This window comes from Onthophagus taurus, chromosome 7 (genome assembly GCF_036711975.1).
Source record: "Onthophagus taurus isolate NC chromosome 7, IU_Otau_3.0, whole genome shotgun sequence".
In the NCBI taxonomy this organism is placed as follows: Eukaryota; Metazoa; Arthropoda; class Insecta; order Coleoptera; family Scarabaeidae; genus Onthophagus; species Onthophagus taurus.
Window position 1 is genome coordinate 3,467,681 of NC_091972.1, and position 22,102 is coordinate 3,489,782.

At 33.8% G+C, this 22,102-nt stretch overlaps 3 protein-coding genes across 6 annotated transcripts in view; 2 read left to right on the forward strand and 1 right to left on the reverse strand.

Moving 5' to 3' along the window:
* The window catches only part of LOC111422078 (general transcription factor II-I repeat domain-containing protein 2-like), a 50,516-nt gene extending 43,814 nt beyond the window's left edge, over positions 1–6,702 (forward strand). Inside the window, exons 2-3 of the mRNA XM_071198271.1 lie at positions 5,975–6,231; positions 6,280–6,702. The gene's annotated coding sequence lies outside the window, so the exon portion shown is untranslated. The remainder of the gene's footprint in view (positions 1–5,974; positions 6,232–6,279) is intronic.
* The window catches only part of LOC111422118 (Neuropilin and tolloid-like), a 198,194-nt gene extending 184,543 nt beyond the window's left edge, over positions 1–13,651 (reverse strand). Inside the window, exon 1 of the mRNA XM_071198263.1 lies at positions 13,283–13,651. Coding sequence (XP_071054364.1) covers positions 13,283–13,319 — 37 coding nt within the window. The 5' untranslated portion in view covers positions 13,320–13,651. The remainder of the gene's footprint in view (positions 1–13,282) is intronic.
* Positions 13,652–14,449: 798 nt separating this feature from the next.
* Positions 14,450–19,685, forward strand: LOC139430852 (uncharacterized). 4 transcript variants are annotated; one of them, XR_011641226.1, is made up of 4 exons: positions 14,450–15,794; positions 15,851–16,120; positions 16,318–17,038; positions 17,108–17,173. XR_011641226.1 is itself a non-coding variant. In XM_071198274.1 (3 exons), the coding sequence occupies exon 3, from the start codon at positions 16,876–16,878 to the stop codon at positions 17,782–17,784; it is 909 nt and encodes a 302-aa protein (XP_071054375.1). In that variant the 5' UTR covers positions 14,456–15,794; positions 15,851–16,120; positions 16,847–16,875; the 3' UTR covers positions 17,785–19,685. The 4 variants fall into 4 exon arrangements, 2 of the variants coding, with proteins under 2 accessions (XP_071054375.1, XP_071054374.1); XR_011641227.1 differs by adding an exon at positions 17,348–17,418 and having other exon boundaries at positions 14,452–15,794; positions 16,318–17,302; XM_071198274.1 differs by having other exon boundaries at positions 14,456–15,794; positions 16,847–19,685.
* Positions 19,686–22,102: the final 2,417 nt, after the last annotated feature.

The window sequence follows — 22,102 nt, forward strand, 5'->3', positions numbered from 1 at the left end:
TTTTTAACATTGCAACAACAATGTTCTCTATAAAGATCTGCGTTTAAACATACTCAATACATTTTGGGAAGGAATCTCTCGCAATCCAGGTATTCCTGTACCAGTCAATGTGTTTCGAAGAACCACTTGAATCTGTTGCAATTCTGCATAATCCTATCGTTACATATTGACCCTTCTTCGCGCTTATAATAGTTCCAACCAGTTGCTTCTTGATTGTAAAAAACTATTTAAAAGGTGCTTGAACTTATCCTAATTTATGTTTCTAAAGGTTAAATAAAATATTGAACAATTGGCTTATTAACCCTTTGTGTCCTGACCGACGGTACTTTAAAGTACCGATAGTTTTAAACACTCATTTTAAACTGTAGTCATCTATTCGGCGCATTTAGAACTGTCGGTTCTTTCTACTATACAAGAAAGAATCTGTATAAAAAATGACACAATCCGCACTGTAGGGTTTTTAGGTATATTTAAACTTTTTCGTCCAGATGAAAAATGTAAGTTTTGTTCCAACATTTATTTTGTCAATATTTTTCCAATCCAACCCACAATTATTATACATCATTTTAAAGAGAAAGCTTTGAGCTTTAATTTAGAATAAGTCTCATTTCTTAATTTCAATAAATACGGCTTCCAGGAATTTTTAAATTAGGATCTTTTTTGACACTCTTAGGTTATACGAAAATGTAAGTTTTCTTTCAACATTTTTTTTCTCAATATTTTTCCAATCCAACCCAACAATTGTTATACATCATTGTAAAGAGAAAGCTTTGAGCTTTAATTTAGAATACGCCTCATTCCTTAATTTCAATAAATACGGCTTCCAGGAATTTTTAAATTAGCATCTTTTTGACACTTTTAGGTTATACGAAAATGTAAGTTTTGTTTCAACATTCTTTTTCTCAATTTTTTTCCAATCCAACCCAATAATTATTATACATCATTGTAAAGAGAAAGCTTTGAGCTTTAATTTAGAATAAGTCTCATTCCTTAATTTCAATAATTACGGCTTCCAGGAATTTTTAAATTAGCATCTTTTTTGACACTTTTAGGTTATACGAAAATGTAAGTTTTATTTCAACATTCTTTTTCTCAATTCTTTTCCAATCCAACCCAATAATTATTATACATCATTGTAAAGAGAAAGCTTTGAGCATTAATTTAGAATAAGTCTCATTCCTTAATTTCAATAAATACGGCTTCCAGGAATTTTTAAATTAGCATCTTTTTTGACACTTTTAGGTTATACGAAAATGTAAGTTTTATTTCAACATTCTTTTTCTCAATTTTTTTCCAATCCAACCCAATAATTATTATACATCATTGTAAAGAGAAAGCTTTGAGCATTAATTTAGAATAAGTCTCATTCCTTAATTTCAATAATTACGGCTTCCAGGAATTTTTAAATTAGCATCTTTTTTGACACTTTTAGGTTATACGAAAATGTAAGTTTTATTTCAAAATTTTTTTTCTCAATATTGTTCCAATCCAACCCTACAATTATTATACATCATTGTAAATAGAAAGCTTTGAGCTTTAATTTAGAATAAGTCTCATTCCTTAATTTCAATAAATACGGCTTCCAGGAATTTTTAAATTAGCATCTTTTTTGACACTTTTAGGTTATACGAAAATGTAAGTTTTATTTCAACATTTTTTTTCTCAATATTTTTCCAATCCAACCCTACAATTATTATACATCATTGTAAATAGAAAGCTTTGAGCTTTAATTTAGAATAAGTCTCATTTCTTAATTTCAATAAATACGGCTTCCAGGAATTTTTAAATTAGCATCTTTTTTGACACTTTTAGGTTATACGAAAATGTAAGTTTTGTTTCAACATTTTTTTTCTCAATATTTTTCCAATCCAACCCAACAATTATTATACATCATTGTAAAGAGAAAGCTTTGAGCTTTAATTTAGAATAAGCCTCATTCCTTAATTTCAATAAATACGGCTTCCAGGAATTTTTAAATTAGTATTTTTTTTGGCACTTTTAGGTTATACGAAAATGTAAGTTTTGTTTCAACATTTTTTTTCTCAATATTTTTCCAATCCAACCCAATAATTATTATACATCATTGTAAAGAGAAAGCTTTGAGCTTTAATTTAGAATAAGTCTCATTCCTTAATTTCAATAATTACGGCTTTCAGGAATTTTTAAATTAGCATCTTTTTTGACACTTTTAAGTTATACGAAAATGTAAGTTTTATTTCAACATTTGTTTTTCTCAATATTTTTCCAATCCAACCCAACAATTATTATACATCATTTTAAAGAGAAAGCTTTGAGCTTTAATTTAGAATACGTTTCATTCCTTAATTTCAATAAATACGGCTTCCAGGAATTTGTAAATTAGCGTCTTTTTTGACACTTTTAGGTTATACGAAAATGTAAGTTTTATTTCAACATTTTTTTTCTCAATATTTTTCCAATCTAACCCAACAATTATTATACATCATTGTAAATAGAAAGCTTTCAGCTTTAATTTAGAATAAGCCTCATTCCTTAATTTCAATAAATACGGCTTCCAGGAATTTTTAAATTAGCATCTTTTTTGACACTTTTAGGTTATACGAAAATGCAAGTTTTGTTTCACATTTTTTTTGTCAATATTTTTCCAATCCAACCCAACAATTATTATACATCATTGTAAAGAGAAAGCTTTGAGCTTTAATTTAGAATAAGTGTCATTCCTTAATTTCAATCAATACGGCTTCCAGGAATTTTTAAATTAGCATCTTTTTTGACACTTTTAGGTTATACAAAAATGTAAGTTTTAATTCAACATTTTTTTTCTCAATATTTTTCCAATCCAACCCAACAATTATTATACATCATTGTAAAGAGAAAGCTTTGAGCTTTAATTTAGAATAAGTCTCATTCCTTAATTGCAATAAATACGGCTTCCACGAATTTTTAAATTAGCATCTTTTTTGACACTTTTAGGTTATATGAAAATGTAAGTTTTGTTTCAACATTTTTTTTCTCAATAGTTTTCCAGTCCAACCCAACAGTTATTATACATCATTTTAAAGAGAAAGCTTTGAGCTTTAATTTAGAATAAGCCTCATTTCTTAATTTCAATAAATACGGTTTCCAGGAATTTTTAAATTAGCATCTTTTTGACACTTTTAGGTTATACGAAAATGTAAGTTTTGTTTCAACATTCTTTTTCTTAATATTTTTCCAATCCAACCCAACAATTATTATACATCATTTTAAAGAGAAAGCTTTGAGCTTTAATTTAGAATAAGTCTCATTCCTGAATTTCAATAAATACGGCTTCCAGGAGTTTTTAAATTAGCATCTTTTTTGACAGTTTTAGGTTATACGAAAATGTAAGTTTTATTTCAACATTCTTTTTCTTAATATTTTGCCAATCCAACCCAACAATTATTATACATCATTTTAAAGAGAAAGCTTTGAACTTTAATTTAGAACAAATCTCATTCCTTAATTTCAATAAATACGGCTTCCAGGAATTTTTAAATTAGCATCTTTTTTGACACTTTTAGGTTATACGAAAATGTAAGTTTTATTTCAACATTCTTTTTCTTAATATTTTGCCAATCCAACCCAACAATTATTATACATCATTTTAAAGAGAAAGCTTTGAACTTTAATTTAGAACAAATCTCATTCCTTAATTTCAATAAATACGGCTTCCAGGAATTTTTAAATTAGCATCTTTTTTGACACTTTTAGGTTATACGAAAATGTAAGTTTTATTTCAACATTCTTTTTCTCAATTTTTTTCCAATCCAACCCAATAATTATTATACATCATTGTAAAGAGAAAGCTTTGAGCATTAATTTAGAATAAGTCTCATTCCTTAATTTCAATAATTACGGCTTCCAGGAATTTTTAAATTAGCATCTTTTTTGACACTTTTAGGTTATACGAAAATGTAAGTTTTATTTCAAAATTTTTTTTCTCAATATTGTTCCAATCCAACCCTACAATTATTATACATCATTGTAAATAGAAAGCTTTGAGCTTTAATTTAGAATAAGTCTCATTCCTTAATTTCAATAAATACGGCTTCCAGGAATTTTTAAATTAGCATCTTTTTTGACACTTTTAGGTTATACGAAAATGTAAGTTTTGTTTCAACATTTTTTTTCTCAATATTTTTCCAATCCAACCCAACAATTATTATACATCATTGTAAAGAGAAAGCTTTGAGCTTTAATTTAGAATAAGCCTCATTCCTTAATTTCAATAAATACGGCTTCCAGGAATTTTTAAATTAGCATCTTTTTTGACACTTTTAGGTTATACGAAAATGTAAGTTTTATTTCAACATTTTTTTTCTCAATATTTTTCCAATCCAACCCAACAATTATTATACATCATTGTAAAGAGAAAGCTTTGAGCTTTAATTTAGAATAAGTCTCATTCCTTAACTTCAATAAATACGGCTTCCAGGAATTTTTAAATTAGCATCTTTTTTGACACTTTTAGGTTATACGAAAATGTAAGTTTTGTTTCAACATTTTTTTTCTCAATATTTTTCCAATCCAACCTAACAATTATTATACATCATTGTAAAGAGAAAGCTTTGAGCTTTAATATAGAATAAGCCTCATTCCTTAATTGCAATAAATACGGCTTCCAGGAATTTTTAAATTAGCATCTTTTTGACACATTTAGGTTAAAAGTTTTATGTCAAAATTTTTTTCCACGATATTTTTCCAATCCAACCCAACAATTATTATACATCATTTTAAAGAGAAAGTTTTGAGCTTTGATTTAGAATAAGTCTCATTCCTTAATTTCAATAAATACGACTTCCAGGAATTTTTAAATTAGCATCTTTTTTGACACTTAGATTACGCGAAAATGTTAGATTTTGCTCAATATGTTTTTTCTCAATATTCTATCAGATTTTTGTCGTTCTGTAAATACAGGTCTGATAAATAAATATTCAAATTTATTACGTCCACGAAAATGTCGCGGCGCAAGTTCAAAAGAAAGACGAAGTTATGAAAATTGTTCTGCCAAAGCTAGACCTCACTCAAAATGTACTGCGTGCAATGTTTATTAATGTTGTAATGAAAGAAAAAACTGTTTTTCTGAATGTCATAATGTGATTTAGATAAAGCAAGTGTTAAAATAGAATAAAAAAATATAATAAGTTTTGTCGTTATTGAAACAAATAAGAAAGGCTAAACAACGTAATGTACAGTTTTTAAGTGATGGATATAAATCTTATTTTTGATATCTTTTTTGGAGCGACCTCACATGGTTGAGTACAACAATGAAGACAAAAATGAAATACTAAAAACGTTACACCAATACAATCATATATAGAACTCGAGAACTTGGAAAAGCATTTCATGTAATTGATTTTGGAACTTCGTCGTAAAAGTAATCCAATATAACTTACAGAATACAAAGAATAATTACGTATACGCGATTTGATTTGATTCCGAGTAGTTAATTATAAAGCAATTAATTATAATTATGTAATAAAAATCTGTTATAAAAGTATATCGAGTTATGTAAAAGATTAATTTTGAGAATTACAAAAAAATCAAGTGAAAGATGAACGTCGCGTCGCTGCTGATATACAGCTTTTGTCTCGAGGAAATTGGTCGGAAAATTGTTCGGATGGGCTAAAAATTCTTTCCTCGGCAACCCCACCCATTTCGCCGTCTACAAATTACACCGAATGCATCTTGCACAGCCGTTTCAAACCCGACGTAACCTTTAGAACGCATCCCTAGCAACCCAGTGATTACATTTTGCGGATGCAATCCGTTTTCCCAACGGCACATATCACTCGCAACTTAATCCAAAACTCAACCTTTGTTTTATTTTTTTTTCTGTACCAACTTAATAGAAAATGTCTTTAGCGAACGTACACGTTTTTTGACTTAAACTAGAAGCAAAACACATTTTGTGATTCAACTTCCGGTCCGTCCGACCCGCGAATGTATAACGTACCATTTAATCCTGTTCCAGATTCGAAATCAGGAAGTCGCAGCAGGAAAGTGGAGAGAATTTATGTCGCAACGGCGCGATAACGACGTTGATGCAATTTTCGTCCCAAAGAGCAAATGCGGAACCATTCTCTAAGCGAGGCGGACGTGTTTCTATTTCGCCGAGAAAACCTCTCATCAATTATGAATATAACCTGCGTGTAAAATGAAATACAAACTAAATATTTTAAGATAATTTGAGGTTGTTGCGGGAATAAATAAGGAGAAATAACACGTTTTGTAATAATAATAATAATTAATAACAGTTTAATTTATTATTAATTTCAGATTTAAATCGATGTCAAACAGATTCGCTTTATGATGCGAATATACATCACTATAATGGGACGACTATCGACATGGCATTTGTGCAAACAGCTAACCAGTAATTACTTGCTTCTGTTCGACTGCACAGAAACAAACTCAACCGGGTATAATTGCGTTAACACGGTGTTCAAATAATGATTGGATTGATGTTGAGTAAAATGAAGATAAATACAAAAAATATGTATAGAGGCTACGGAATGATTTGGTAAATAAAGCTCTGTTTGTGTTACGGTCGATTTATTCATTGTCGATCTACCAACACTTTGCTGTAAAAATGTCGGAACCAGTTGAACGACTACGATCGATACAATTTAAACTGTGTTGTACTTACGGTGCTTTCAAAACTTTCAATTCATATGCAAATAAATTCTAAGTATAATGTTTCGTTATTGTTTATGACCAAGAGTAATGAATTCAACTTGTCACCACTAGTGTATTTCGAATAGAATTTATTTATTGTTTAACACAAAGAAATTAAAATTTAATGTAATTGAACACACTTGTTTAACACTGATATTTTTACCAGAGCACGAGTATGTATAAAATCAAATGATCGTAACAATATCAATATGTCCGAACTTATCCATTTGATCGGCACAGGAAATTAATTTAATCGTCGAAATCGCTGTAAAATTCGATTTTATTACACAAAACTGAATGGAACTTTTTTATGGTTGAAAACACGGTAACTGGTGCACAGGTATTATTTTTCTGGAAACGTTGAACTATTCTCCATGGATTCGGTCTATAACGTGTCGAAAAAATCGAAGTTTTAAAATTTTTTTGTTTACACTAAAATAGACCTTCTGGGAAATAACAAACATTTTTACCCCAACAGTTTTAATATTCATTGTAGTCAATAAAGTGTGATGTGACGAATTTTTGCGGTATTTACGCACGGCACTCGTCAAATTTCGTACATGATAAACACGGTTTCCTGGAAAAACTAACACCACGCTCGTGGGATTCGAAAATATATTCGTCGACATTCGTCGTTTTAGTTTTTTGATCGCAAAACCGCGCTATGTCGAATTTTCCTCGCGAACTGTTCGGTAAACTTTCCCAAACCAACCCCTATATTCTCTTTTCATCTGTGTTTTCGCACACAACTTTTACAACCTTCACTTACCTCTTTGAAATTGAAGGGTCCAGTTTTCTCTTACATTATGAATAGGTGAACTCCAATTAAATTTAACATCAACACTGTTATAAATTTTAAATTTAACACAATTATTATAATAAATTATAATTATAATTAATTTACAATAAATATACAGGTGTCTCAGCGAGGCCGGTCATTAGACGTTTCTGTGGTTCTGGCCAAAATAAAAAATTGAGAATTCAGACTTAAGTATTATCAATTATGTTCTCTTCGTCTAAAATATTTTCAGATTTCACTTAGCACTTCCGGTTATACCGGAAGTCGCCACCTACTTTATTTTTTTAAACGGAACACCCCGTATATTTTTACATATTTGGATTTGTCTGTTTTGAAGGTTTATAAATAACTTTACTTTTTGCAATTTGATTCGGCCGTTCTCGAGTTATTCGATTTTTTCTAGAAAAATCTGCTCCAGCGAACATTTGTTCAAAAAATCATAGAACACTCGATTTTTGAGATATCAATTTAGGATTCAGAACATGCTTAAACAACATGATGGAGTATGTTTTCGTGCCGAGAACGGCTGTCTAGATCGTTTGGTCACTCTACTATGACACGTTAACTTTTCGAAATTTGGAAGCACCGTAACTTCATTTTTTTAAATGGCACCCCCCATATTTTATTGCTTAGTCGTCTTCGGCGCCTCATTTTACATCTTTTATATCCCATATGTCCTATGCCTAACATTAATAGTTTGTTCTAGACAGCCGTTCTCGGCACGAAAACATACTCCATCATGTTGTTTAAGCATATTCTGAATCCTAAATTGATATCCCAAAAATCGAGTGTTCTCTGATTTTTTGAACAAATGTCTGCTGGAGCAGATTTTTCTAGAAAAATTCGAATAATTCGAGAACGGCCGAATCAAATTGCAAACAGTAAACTTATTTATAAACCCTGAAAACAGACAAATCCAAATATGTAAAAATATACAGGTGTTCTATTTAAAAAAATAAAGTAGGTGGCGATTTCCGGTATAACCGGAAGTGCAAGAAATCTGAAAATATTTTAGTCGAAGAGATCGTAATTGATAATACTTAAGTCTGAATTCTCAAATTTTTATTTTCGCCAGAACCCCAGAAACGTCTAATGACCGGTCTCGCTGAGACACCCTGTATAAATAATAAAAATTATATTAAATTACATTAATTTAGGAAAATAAATGAAAATCCACACATAACAGAATGTAACGAACAATCAATTTGAAAATTTGTCTTTGCGACAAATTGCTCTTTAAATCCCAAAGCTTTTTCCTTAGAATGTTCAAACTATTGAGCTAGATTGCCATTTAACACATAGTGTTTTGTCAAAGCCATTATCAATATGATTATCAAACAAGAATTTGTTTCAATTTCGAATAGATGTGATTCTTGCAGGAAGAAGTACAACGTCGTTTGAGTATTTGAGGTCCTTTTTACCATCTAAATCCTGCCTAGGAGGCATCATTTTTTGGTACAGACGAAATTCAGGTCTAGGTTAAGCAACAAGAGGAACGATCAGTGACAAATAATTAATAAATTCAGAATGGATTACTTGTACAGGTGTCCCAATTTCGATGTCCGCATAGGCTATCTCCGAAACTAAAAGAGATACAAAAAAAGTAGCTTACATGTCATGATCTCGTTTTTCGAAAAAATGCTAATGCCGAAAACTCCGAACAGCTATCGTCTTTTGTTTTCGCCCTATCGGCAAAAAGTGAAAATTTTCCGAAAACGACAATTGCGAATATCTCACTTATTATCAACGATGGAGTATTATAAATAAAACATTATATGGGCAACTTTTTACGAAGAATTAAGTGGCGTAGGCAGAATTTTTTTCCCATCTTTTATTTTCGAGATTTTAGACGTAACTTTATTTTTTTAAATAGAAACCATAGTTGGCTATGACCTAAAATAATTTGTTATTTTCTTCTGATAACAAATATATATAGTTTGTAGGGTATATTTCTTATAGTTATTGAATAATTAATAAAAATTCATTTTGTTCTATCTAAAACTAATGTATGTATTTAAAAGTTAATGTTGCTATGGTGATAACCATACATACTATGATGGAACATAATGTATCAAATAATTGCCAAAGTTTTTATTTAAAAATTCGATAACAACTCTATCATTATGAGCTGGTACGATGCACCAGCATGTTAGGTGTCAAAGTATAACAAAACTGAATAAAACATTACAATGAATTTCGAAAATTATGAAAATGTAACATGATGGAATGCTATATATTATCAGATAAGAATGCGACGTTAGCCGCGGAATTATATTTCACAAGGTATCCGGAAGAAAGACAACCGCATGTAAGAACCTTCAGCCGGTTAGCAGAAAATTTAATAGATTTTTGGTCCTTCCCCAAACCACGTGCTAAAACACACCAAAATGGCCTGCAAGAGGATGAAGTCAATGTGTTGGCTTCACTTGCGATAAATCCTTCAACATCTTGTAGAGAAATTGAACCAGACATCTGACCCAAAAGCCGCTGCTCCCGAATATGAAAGAAAAATAAGTATAAACCATACAAAGCGGGGCTAACTCATTATTTACGTGCTGTCAATCTGGGATTAGAATTTTGTAGATGATATTTAGAAAAATTAAATAATCTGCTGTTTGTTCAAAATGACATCTGGACCGATGAAGTCTCTGAGTGTTCAAAGAAGATTAGGGTTCAATGTATGGTGTGCCCTTTTAGATAATAGAATTTTGGCATATAGTATAGTACCATAACAACTTAAACTAAGGTAAATACCGCAATATATTAAGACAGCACATTGAGCCTTTGGTCGACAATTTGCCAGTAAATATGTCTCAAATGATATATTTTCAATATGACGGAGCGCCAGCACATAATGCCAGAGTTGTTAGTGAATTTTTAAATATTGCTACAAATTTTGGCAATAATTGGAAACAATGTTTTCCATCATGGTGTGGTTATCACCATAACAACAGTTAAGTTTTAAATACATACAATAGTTTCAGAAAGAACAAAAAAAATTCATACACTAGGTTAATATCGATATGATATGTGAGCATTTTTCAAAAAACCCTAATTATTTCTCAAACTATTAATGTTAGGCATAGGACATATGGAGTAGAAAAGATGTAAAATGAGACGCTGAAGGCGACTAAGTAATAAAATATGGGGGGTGCCATTTAAAAAAATGAAGTTATGGTGCTTCCAAATTTCGAAAAGTTAACGTGTCATAGTAAAGTGATCAAACGATCTAGACAGCCGTTCTTGGCACCAAAACATACTTCATCATGTTGTTTAAGCATGTTCTGAATCCTAAATTGATATCTCAAAAATCGAGTGTTCTATGATTTTTTGAACAAATGTCCGCTGGAGCAGATTTTCCTAGAAAAATTCGATTAACTCGAGAACGGCCGAATCAAATTGCAAAAAGTAAAGTTATTTATAAACCTTCAAAACAGACAAATCCAAATATGTAAAAATATACAGGGTGTTCCATTTAAAAAAATAAAGTAGGTGGCGACTTCCGGTATAACCAGAAGTGCTAGAAAACTGAAAATATTTTAGACGAAGAGAACGTAATTGATAATACTTAAGTTTGAATTCTCAATTTTTTATGTTGGCCAGAACCACAGAAACGTCTAATGACCGGTCTCGCTGAGACACCCTGTATATATTTGTTATCAGAAGAAAATAACAAATTATTTTAGGTCATAGCCAACTATGGTCTCCATTTAAAAAAAATAAAGTTACGTCTAAAATCCCGAAAATAAAAGATGGGAAAAAAATTCTACCTACGCCACTGAATTTTTCGTAAAAAGTTGCCCGTATAATGTTTTATTTATAATACTCCATCGTTGATAATAAGTGAGATATTCGTGATTGTCGTTTTCGCAAAATTTTCAGTTTTTGCCGATAGGGCGAAAACAAAAGACGGTAGCTGAGTTTACGGCATTAGCATTTTCTTGAAAAACGAGATCATCACATGTAAGCTACTTTTTTTGTATCTCTTTTAGTTTCGGAGATAGCCTATGCGGACATCGAAATTGGGACACCCTGTACTGATCATTAGCATCACTTGTTCTCCAATAAAGTCTGAAAAGTCTCAATGGATAGGGATTGATTAAAACGTTTTATGTTATCATCACAAAAATATCGCTTGGTAACATAATAACATTGTTGGATGATAGAGGTAACGTTCAAACATATTGTTTAAACTTTATGATCTGAAAAGCCGGTGTTAAAAACATTTGTACATTTACAAGTTTCATTTATTATTCTTGTGGGAACAGTAATCATATATGATACACCAAATTCATTTAACATATGTTTAAAATCTATGGTTTTATTGTCTTAAATAGTATTAGGTTCCACATTAATCGTGGATCATTAATATTTAACTCTGATATTGAATCTGTAGCTTATTCAACATCGTGCTCCACCATATTATCTATGTGCTGTTAAGAAACATCTGAATTATTAAGCTCATTTGGATTGCATAGTCTCGAATCTCTATGGGTGTACAAACACTTGAAAGGAATCTGCAACAATAACCTTTGAGCTACTGTTTAACATTGTATGTCAAAGTTTTTCTGTAAACAATGTTTAACAGGTCCTGTATTCACCGAGTTAAATTTATGCAACACGGTGCACCACTACATTTTCTATGTGCTGTTGATTATCGTCCGAATACCAACATCCCCTTAGTTAGATTGGATCGATACTCTAGAGATCTACATCTATCTTATTATTTAGAATAAAGATTTTAGTATTTTCACACGAAATGTGAGGTAATATTTTTATACCAATTAATAAGTGAAGATGTGCACGTGGCATGTTTTCAACTTCTTTTGAGATCATCATAAATGTAATAACGATACGAAAAAGTTATATGGCCGCGTATAAAATATTGAAAGAAAAATTCGAAATTACACTTTCGAAACGAATTTACGAGAATCGAGCGCTTATAAACAACAACCCTTTCACATTATTTATTAGCGACAAAAAGAGATCGATCAAAAGAAGATAAGAAAACCATCACATACCTTTTACACAAGCGCAAGATTGTAATCACGAATTTCGTATCATACTGCTTAAAAAAGTACGATTATTGATTTTGCTTTAAAATCTACGAAAACGATTCTTTGTTAGAGTTTATAAATTTCATAAATTGGAAAATAAATTAAAAAAACGACCGAAATTAGTTCCTAAACAAAATCGATTTAATCTGAATAGGGTTCAATATAAAAAAAATTGTTTTATACATGTTCCACGTTCCAATTTATTTCAGCACAGTTTCATATCTACGATGGAAAATCATTAATTGAATACAGAGGTATGATGCAGTGACCATTTTATTTCCAGTTCGTATTTTAACAAAACTGCGTTTTCAGTTAGGCATTCAGATATTTTTTTTCTTTTTTAAACTACATCATGTTTCGCGCTTAGTTTAGCTTCGTAAAAAATTTTTTTAATTAATCAAAAAATTAAAAATGTTTTTGTTTTGACACGAATGATAATTGAATCATTTTTCAAATTTAGACACGTTAATTAAGCGTTTTGTACATTCTTAATATAAAAAAAAATAGAAATCAAGAATGAAACAAAGGAAAATCTAATAATAAAAGACGTCGAGACTCATTTAATTTTTAATAAAAGAAATGCCATCTGTAAGCGAAAAGTATGGGGCTTTCGTTTTAAAACTTTTCCCAACCCCTTTATTAATAAGTCGGCTATAATTAGAGAGCGAGCGATTCCAAGTATGCTTCGACGAACAGCGTGAATTGCGTCGAAGAGACACCGAGGCGTAAAATTAGGTTTAATACTCACATGACAAGAGTAGAGCGGCACATCTCTTGGATATCATCGGAGCCCCCAAAAAGTTTTAGTAGTCTTTCCGAACCGTCCGTCTAGTTGCCAAAAACCTTCACCACATCCACCACAAACACCTTCTTTTAAAATTTTCCAACAAATTAAATCCAACCCGCTATATAAATAAATATAAAATGTTATAATACTTATATAAATTTAAATAGCTTATCACTAAATGAGAAGAATCTTTTTCACAATCTCTTTTGTCTTGATTTTTATTCAAGATCTATCTTGTTTTACGCGATCGTTTAACGACGCGAGCGCGCAACAACCGCATGTTTCGACGGCCGACGGCGTCGCGTCCCTCTCTAACCGGCGTCGGCGATAGACTGGCGTCGCGACGCCGTCCAAAGCTTCCTTGCTGTAGTTGCTTCCTAGGGAAGGCGCCCGCAACGTCCGGTACTTCAGTGATCGATTTCAATTTGTTGCGGCGCAGTTGTTAGATAAATATCTGAAAAATGATGATCCCGTAAGGTATCAACTTTTCAATCATACCCTGCACAAAAAAATCAATTGATGAGGTGCTAAAACACCAACATTTTTCTCTTACCATTTTATAAATTTGTGCTAAATTTTTAAAGTATCAATTTAGGTCCACCCAATTTTACACTAAATTTAAATTTCTCAGCGCCGTAATATTGCAAACACTCCGTAATGCGCACGGTGCTAACGAGTCAGTTTTATAACCCAAGAAGTTTAATGCAATCCACTGCTTGAGAAAACGAAAAGTTATAATTGAAATTACCAAAGTTATAAAGTGTCGATGAGTTCGGGCGAACCAACGGCAATCCACACGAAAAGGCTTCTAAAGGCACATCAAACTTAACGGAGGCGTTGAATCTATTACGAAACGTCGAATACACGGGATGTTTAATTTCTGGCATTATTAATTCCTCGCCATCATTAAATATTTTAAAATATTACTTTGTTTTAAAAATCCTTTTCCGTAAAATAACGGATTTTAACTGGAAGAACCTCTGGTTTATATTATTTTATATTTATTATTTTTGTGAGATTGGCAACCAGATGCACTCTGAACCTGGACCTGCACTTTGTCCGGAAATCTGCGTGAAAAGAAGCAGGTTGGTCGCAAGTTCTATTTTCCTCACACCAGTAGATTTGATAGAGGTTGGAAGTGTCATACAGAATCTAAAATCAAAAAATACATTAGACTTGTATTTGCTTGATACAAGATGCTGGATGGAATTTACCCAGAAAAATCAAAGTTTCAAAGGTAGTGCCACTTGTAGTACAACACTATCCAATTCAAGGTGTTTGAACGAGTAATAAAGAAGCGACTGATTGATTTTCTTGAAAGTCACAACATATTTATCACCGAACAACACGGTTACCGAAAGCTAAGATCCACATCATCAGCTGTTACGGGTCCTTTGGAACTGATAGCAAATGCTTTCAACAAAAATTAAGAAGTACTACTCAAATATTGCTCACTAAGCTAGAGTACTACGGTATGAGAGGTACTTCACTTTCACTCTTCAGGACATATCTCCAAAATAGAACACAAATGGTTTACTGGAAAGGAAGATTCTCGGCAAGAAGACAGAGAGGAGAGGGAGTGCCACAGGGATCTGTTCTTGGCCCGGTTTTATTACTAATCTATATCAATGACTTACCACAAAACTTAACGGCTGATTTGATGGGCCTTTTCGCTGATGATACTTCGCTGTTGGTGACATCTAGAGACAGTCAGGAACTCCTCGGCAGGTCCGAAGCAAGGTTGCCAGGTCTCAAGATTTATCGTAAGATCTCACTATCTTACGATTTAACATGTACTTGTCACGATTTTATTACAAAAATAATATAATAATTAGTGTGAATAAAATCAAAGTAAAATCATAGCATTTTCAACTCGAATTGTAGGTTATTGTAAATTTCTGTATTAGTTACATTTATTCGCCGCTAGATGGCGTTAAGAAATTACTTAAACTAAAGTCCCCAAGGACAAGGTTTATATATAAGAGGTTGTCTAGGTTCGTACGCAACCATACTGCGCATTACGTCACATGTGGAAAATAATACCGCCAAGCAATTCAAATTAAACAAAGGCATGGAGCACCACATGGCCATGAGGTTGCGTGCGGAATCCGTGATCGCCTACGTCACGAAACACTCCTGCTCTTGCTCCTCGCCCACAAACTAAAATCAAAGTATTGCAGCATAGGAACTTAGACAACCTTTAATATATAAACCTTGCCCCAAGGATAGTAGATTCTAAAAGGATAGCTCATTCCCTATACTGCAATGTTAGCGCGCCCCCTCCTCTGGACGCAGTGACGTAGGCAAGCGACCTGTCTGCTGACATCTTGTATTTAGAGCCCTGTAAAGCTGTGTACTTCTGCTGTATACTTTTGTTACTGTTTAAAGTTAATTATATTGTGCTTTTATTTTAAATTCAGTGACTATAATTTAAAGACTATAACTGTGCTGTACAACTTTTATCATAAATTTGGTATGTAAGCCACAATAATTATGTGCTTTATAAATTTATGAGTCTGTAATTTATAGGTAAAATGTATCCGATTATCAAAAATATGCCAGGTTGCAGCTGTGGAGTGTTTGGGTGCAATAACAGCCTTGTTGTGACCAAATCCAGAGATGAAAACGTAATTTATCATAGTTTTCCCAAAAAAACGGATTTAACTGCTAAACCTGTAAGAGATGAATGGATACGATGATGTAGAAGAGCAGACAAGTGGAACCCTAATACTAGTCGAATCTGTTCTGTACATTTTTGTCATACTGATTACAAAAGAGATCTGCAGAATGAATTATTAGGTAAATATCATTTGCAGATAAATAGTGATAGTGAATTAAAACTGAATAGTCTTAGATGAAGATTGGCCTTATATTTGAATGCTTTCATAAATTACTAAACTAAGTTAGTTCCCTAAATGCTTTTTCAATTTTGATTCATTAAAGATTTCATGAATATTTCTACTTTGTGAGGGAAATAATTAGAATGATACATTTAGTTCTGCCTACTAGAAAAACGTTGAAGAAAACAGCAGTTCCTACATTGAATTTATCTAAATCAGAAACTCAACCTAAGGATTTAGCAAGGGAGCAAAGACTTCAAAACAGAAATAAAAAGACAGATGAATGTTCTTTAATGACAGCATCTGATCCAGAGCCATCCACTTCTCAAGTAGATGATATTTTTATAAACACAATATCGAGAAATATTCAATCGGAGAGCTATATTGATTATGATAAAAAATATAACGAATTATTATCTGCATATAATAATAATAGACAGTAAGCTAACGTGGAAATCCCACCTAGACAATAGAGTTAATAAAGCTTGTGTCGCCTTCGGCCAGTGCCGGAGGGCTGTCGGGAGGACTTGGGGTCTGTCTCCCAAGATAGCCCTGTGGATCTACACCGCCGTTGTTCGACCAATGCTAACTTACGGTGCGGTGGTATGGTGGACTAGAACTTCTAAGTCTACCGCCACCACTGCGCTTAATAGAATACAGAGACTCGCGTGTCTGTATGTTACAGGTGCGCTGCGATCAACCCCCACAGCGGCCATGGAAATCATGTTAAATTTACCACCACTCAACCTACATATCCAGGAAGTGGCGTTGGTAACCATGAAACGACTACAATCAGTAGGAACTATGAAGGATGAGGACGCTGGCAGCAGTTCAACACTCTGGAGGGAAGCAGTGCTAGACACACACCTACTCGAATGTAAGACTGATCACAGACCAGCAAAATATGTTTTCTCAAGGAAGTACCTCATCCACGTCAGTCTCACAGTTGTAGATGTACATAGAACCTTAAAGATCTACACTGATGGTTCAAAAGGACGAAATGGTGCAGGCGCGGGGGTATTCTCTCACGATCCCCTGATTCGCCTCTCAGAACCTTTAGGGTCCAGCACCACCGTCATACAAGCGGAACTAACTGCTATTAAACTTGCTGCTGACTGCATTGTTGAATCCAACAAGCGGGGTAAGTATTTTACTATTTTTACAGACAGTAAACAATCTCTTTTAGCTTTAAGCAGAGTTATTATAACGTCTGCAGTAGTTATGGATTGTCACAAAGCACTGGAGGAGGCCGCGAAATACAATTCTATCAGAATCCAGTGGATTAAAGGGCATTCCGGCTCCAAGGGTAACAACCACGCGGACAGGCTAGCCAAACGTGCTGCCGGTAGAGCGCCCTGTGCACCCGAGCCGATAATTACCCCCTCCTTAGCCACTCATATCGAGTTAATAAAGCACATTACCCACAAAAAATTTTTAAACGGGTGGGACCGCACCCCGGGCTGTCATCTCGCTAAGGAATTGTTAAAATATCCTTCAGCCGCAACAGCCCAGTTTTTCGTAGGGCTCGGTAAAAGTGCCCTTCGCACTGCCACAGGTCTCCTCACGGGACACTGTAAAGTAAATAAGCACCTTCAAAACATGAAGCTTGCTGACTCAGGATGACGAGACGGTTAAACACATCTTGTGTGATTGCCCCTCTCTGACCGACCTCAGAATGAGGACCTTCGGGGAGGAATGGCCAACCACAGATGACATCAGGAATGCACCTCTAGGAGCTGTCCTAGCCTTTGGTAAATCCTTAGGCTGGTTGATGTGACCAGAGCGTGTAATGGGAGGATGCACAAGGGGCCCAATGAGGCCTAAGTGTGGCGTGCGGTTTTGCATGCACTCCCCAATCCATACGATAAGATGGAAACAGACTTTTTACAATATAAACAAGGTTGCAGAAGAAAAATTAAGTCCTTAAATGATCAATTAAATTATTTCAAGAACAAATATGCGAAAGCACAGAAAACCGAGAGAAAAGATAGAGCTATAAATTTACTGAATGGCACTTTTCACAGAAAATCAAATAGATTTACTCTTAAACAAAAAGAAGAGAGTTAATTGGACGTCGGAAGAAATAGCAATAGCATTCACTCTTCGGTACTACAGTAAGAAATCTTATCTGTATTTAAGAGACAAGATAATATATCCGTTGCCTGGACTGTCAACTCTTAGAAGATGGGCTACAAGAATAAGTATGAGTGAAGGAGTACTAAAAGATGTCATAAAGTTGTTAAATTTGGCCGGTGAAAATATGAACGATTTTGAGAAAACAGTGGTAATACAGTTTGATGAAGTAAAAGTCAAAGCAACATTGGAATATGATGTCGCACAAGATGAAATAATAGGACCATATAATCAGTTACAAGTAGTAATGTCTCGTGGTTTATTCTCTAATTGGAAACAACCTGTCTACATAGCATTTGATCAAAAAATGACAAAAGATATATTGATGAATGTTATAACAGAATTACATAACATTTCGTATAACGTCGTTGCTTGTGTCAGCGATTGTGGGGCAAGTAATGTCAGTTTATGGAGACAACTGGGAATAAATATAAATAATACATGTTTTAAGCATCCAATAACACAGAAACTTGTATATATGTTCGCAGATAGCCCTCATCTGCTGAAATTACTTAGAAATTAGTTACTCGATACAGGCTAGCACTATTAATAAAAAACCAATTGAAAAGTTAATAGAATTCACAGACCATGAAGTAAACGTTTGCTACAAAATTTCTAAAAGACATATTGACTGTGAAAAAGCCCAAAGGCAGAATGTGCGTACTGCTGCAGAACTTCTTTCTAACACCGTGGGTACTGCACTTCTGCGATACAAGCCAGGTTCAGATGAAAAGATAGCGGAAGATGTGGGAAATTTTATTTGTAATGTCAATAAATGGTTTGACATTTTCAGTACATAAAGAAAAAAGTATATAAATTTGATCACGTGACCCCAGCCGACGGATCTCGCGCATTGAGCAATCCTTTATAGTTTACCATCCTTGTAAAGTCCCTAGATTTACAAAGTACCGCCGTTTGACGCCATTTTGGCTAGAAACTCAAGAGGGAAATTTAAAACTACAAACCAAAACATTACGCCAAATTTCCTTTCTTTTTTTCTCGTGGTACTCTGAAGAGTTGAAAGTCCTTCGTACTGCCATTTTTGCAACTCCAAAGGCAACAAGACGGCAATATTTTTGTAAATAAGTGGTGAGATGCAGTGACAAGCTATCAAACCGCCATTTTGGCTCGAAAACAGGCTTCATGAACCGCGTTACTTTGTAAATCTAGGGACTTAAGCTTAAACTGTAATATTTTATTTCCTTTTAATTATATCACTTTATATACAAAAGTTGTCTAAACTATTTTACTTGAATCTTATGCCTATATGTAACACATATTATTAAAATTCAGTGATTTTTAAGCGAATTTCAACATCTCACGATTTCTCACGATTTTTTATGACATGGCTCACGACATTCCATGTGTGTAACCTGGCAACCTTGGTCCGAAGAAGTCGAGCTGGAAGCGAAAGAGTGGTTCGCCAGCAATAAGCTAAGACTGAATGGAAAAAAGACGCAATCACTCCTACTTACCAATAGAGAGCCAGATACGGGACATACGATTAAATTCCTTGGTCTTAACATAGATTCCCACCTAAAATGGAATTCACATATAGAATATATTACAAAAAAGGTTTCCACAGCAACCTACCTCATCAGAAGAATGAGGATTGAGGTGTGGGGATCAAACTTCCAAGCTCTTAATCCAGCAAAAGGAAGCCCTTAGAGCTTTGGCGTGTGCAAGACTGCGAAATAGCTGCAGCATATTTAAAGCGATGCAAATTACAATTATTAACTGTCCCTAGCGTCTACATACTGGCGGCAGTTACCCTTCTGCATAAAAACAAAGTAAGATATTCATGTCATAGTGATATCCACCAACATGACACTAGGCAGAAGAACAGGATCGTCATTCCACAACACCGCATCAACAAAGAGCACAACAAAGCACTAATTATATGTGCATAAAATAATATAATAAATTGCCACCAGCCTATTCTGAAGATTACTGAAGATTGCCGTTGCCCATCTTCAGTAGTGGTTCGCACAAGACCAACGAGACGAGATTTTCATAAAGTCTTGTCTCGTCTCGCCGATGAACTAATAAGTATTGTATCAAGTCTCGTCTCGCGACCTCCACTCTCGTCTCGTTTCTCGTACGAGAGAAGTATCATAAAAATATCGAAATCTCGTCATGTATAATCTTATTGTTTCAGTGCAATAAGGAATACTTAAATACTTGCTATAATGTAAGAGTCGGAAGAGAGAATTGCAGCCCTCAGCCTGTCGGTCGCAAATGATTTTGTTATCACCCAATCGTTTAGGCATAACAAACATCGTATTAAGGCTATTTCGATGTTTCTGAAGTAGCCAGTATGCTTAAGAGATCTCATGCCATTAAACTTAAAATAGGAAGTTCAGAAGCATGAATTTTCCATTATTGTAATATATCTATGTCTTTATTACACTGAGGCATAGAATAATATTTTTGAAGCTCCTGCATCTATTCTCCTTCGGAAGGTGTAGGATTCAGTGCATACAAAACATCAGAATCAATTACAAAATCCGACTTTTCCGCTCTAGAATCTTCTTGTTCCTCCTTTCGAACGTTAGCCTTCTGATTGATGGAAATAGGCTTTGTATACATCTTCAAATTTCTGAATCGAAGTCTCTTTTAATTCTTGGCTCCATCTTGTCATCTATCTTATGCCGCGAATCGAGAATTAAAACTGCAGCATAAATTTAATTAGTTTTACGACAATGCTTTAACATTTTGCCTCTCGCATCCTGAAAACTAACAATAAACTACTCTTCGACAGCGTTTCGATCTGCCTTTCGGTCCTATGCAAATATTTTGCTCTCAATATTATCTATTAGTATATTAATACATACAACCACCATAGGTAATTTGACATACATCTCTCCTCCTAGTTTTTTTGAAAATATTTGAAAGTTGATTAGTAATTTATGTACTTCTTCTAGCAGTATCCATTCTTTGTCCTCAAGAGCATATGGTTTTAAATCAACATTTTGACACAATGCACCAAGTCCATGTCTACCTTCAAAAGGTACTTTCAACATATCATTATTGGAATTCCAGCGTGTAGATACGAAAATATTTACAGAAATATTGCAGATATTATTTGCAGAAATACTTACCTGCGAGGCTCTCGTACGAGACCAAGGATAGTCTCGTCTAGTCTTCTCCAAGTATCGTCTCGAGTTTCGTTTCGAAAACGAGAAAAAACCAAGCTGGAAAAGAGACATATACCAACCTGAAAAAGTGCGTGGAAACGGTTGGCCTTGACATTAACGTGAAGAAAATAAAATTAATGATGGGGGACAAATACTGAAACCCCACTCATAGCAACGCTAGATGATGTCAGCATGGTGGACCGCTCCACTAATTTGGGCATGGAGCCGAAGGCGGGAAAATGCAGAAAAGAATCGAAAATATATCTCTTCTATATTGTATCTTCAATTTGAAAAGAACAAATTGAGAGCCGACAGGACAATTATCCGCTCAATCGCCTTGTAAGGATGCGAATCCTGGACCTGAAAGAAAAGAGGAGAGACTAAATATTTTCGAGAAGACGATAATGAGAAGAATTTTGGTGCCCGTTATGAAGAACAACCTTTGAAGGCCTAATAGGTACAACCTCGACTTGTATCAGCATTTTAAGGAACCCCTACTGCCTGATTTTGCCAATATCCAACTCAAAAAGAACGATAAATATCCGAATGCAGGAAAAAAATCAGAAACCTGAGGAAAAGATGGGATGACGCGGTGGAAGAGGATGCAAGGAAGTGGATGGGAGTGCGGAGTTGGAAGAGAGTAGCTCTGAATCGGAAGGAATGGAGAGGCA

What these genes read in the sequence shown, in the direction of transcription:
- LOC139430852 (XM_071198273.1), top strand. Translation starts at nt 16,552, where the DNA reads ATGATAAAAAATATAACGAATTATTATCTGCATATAATAATAATAGAC.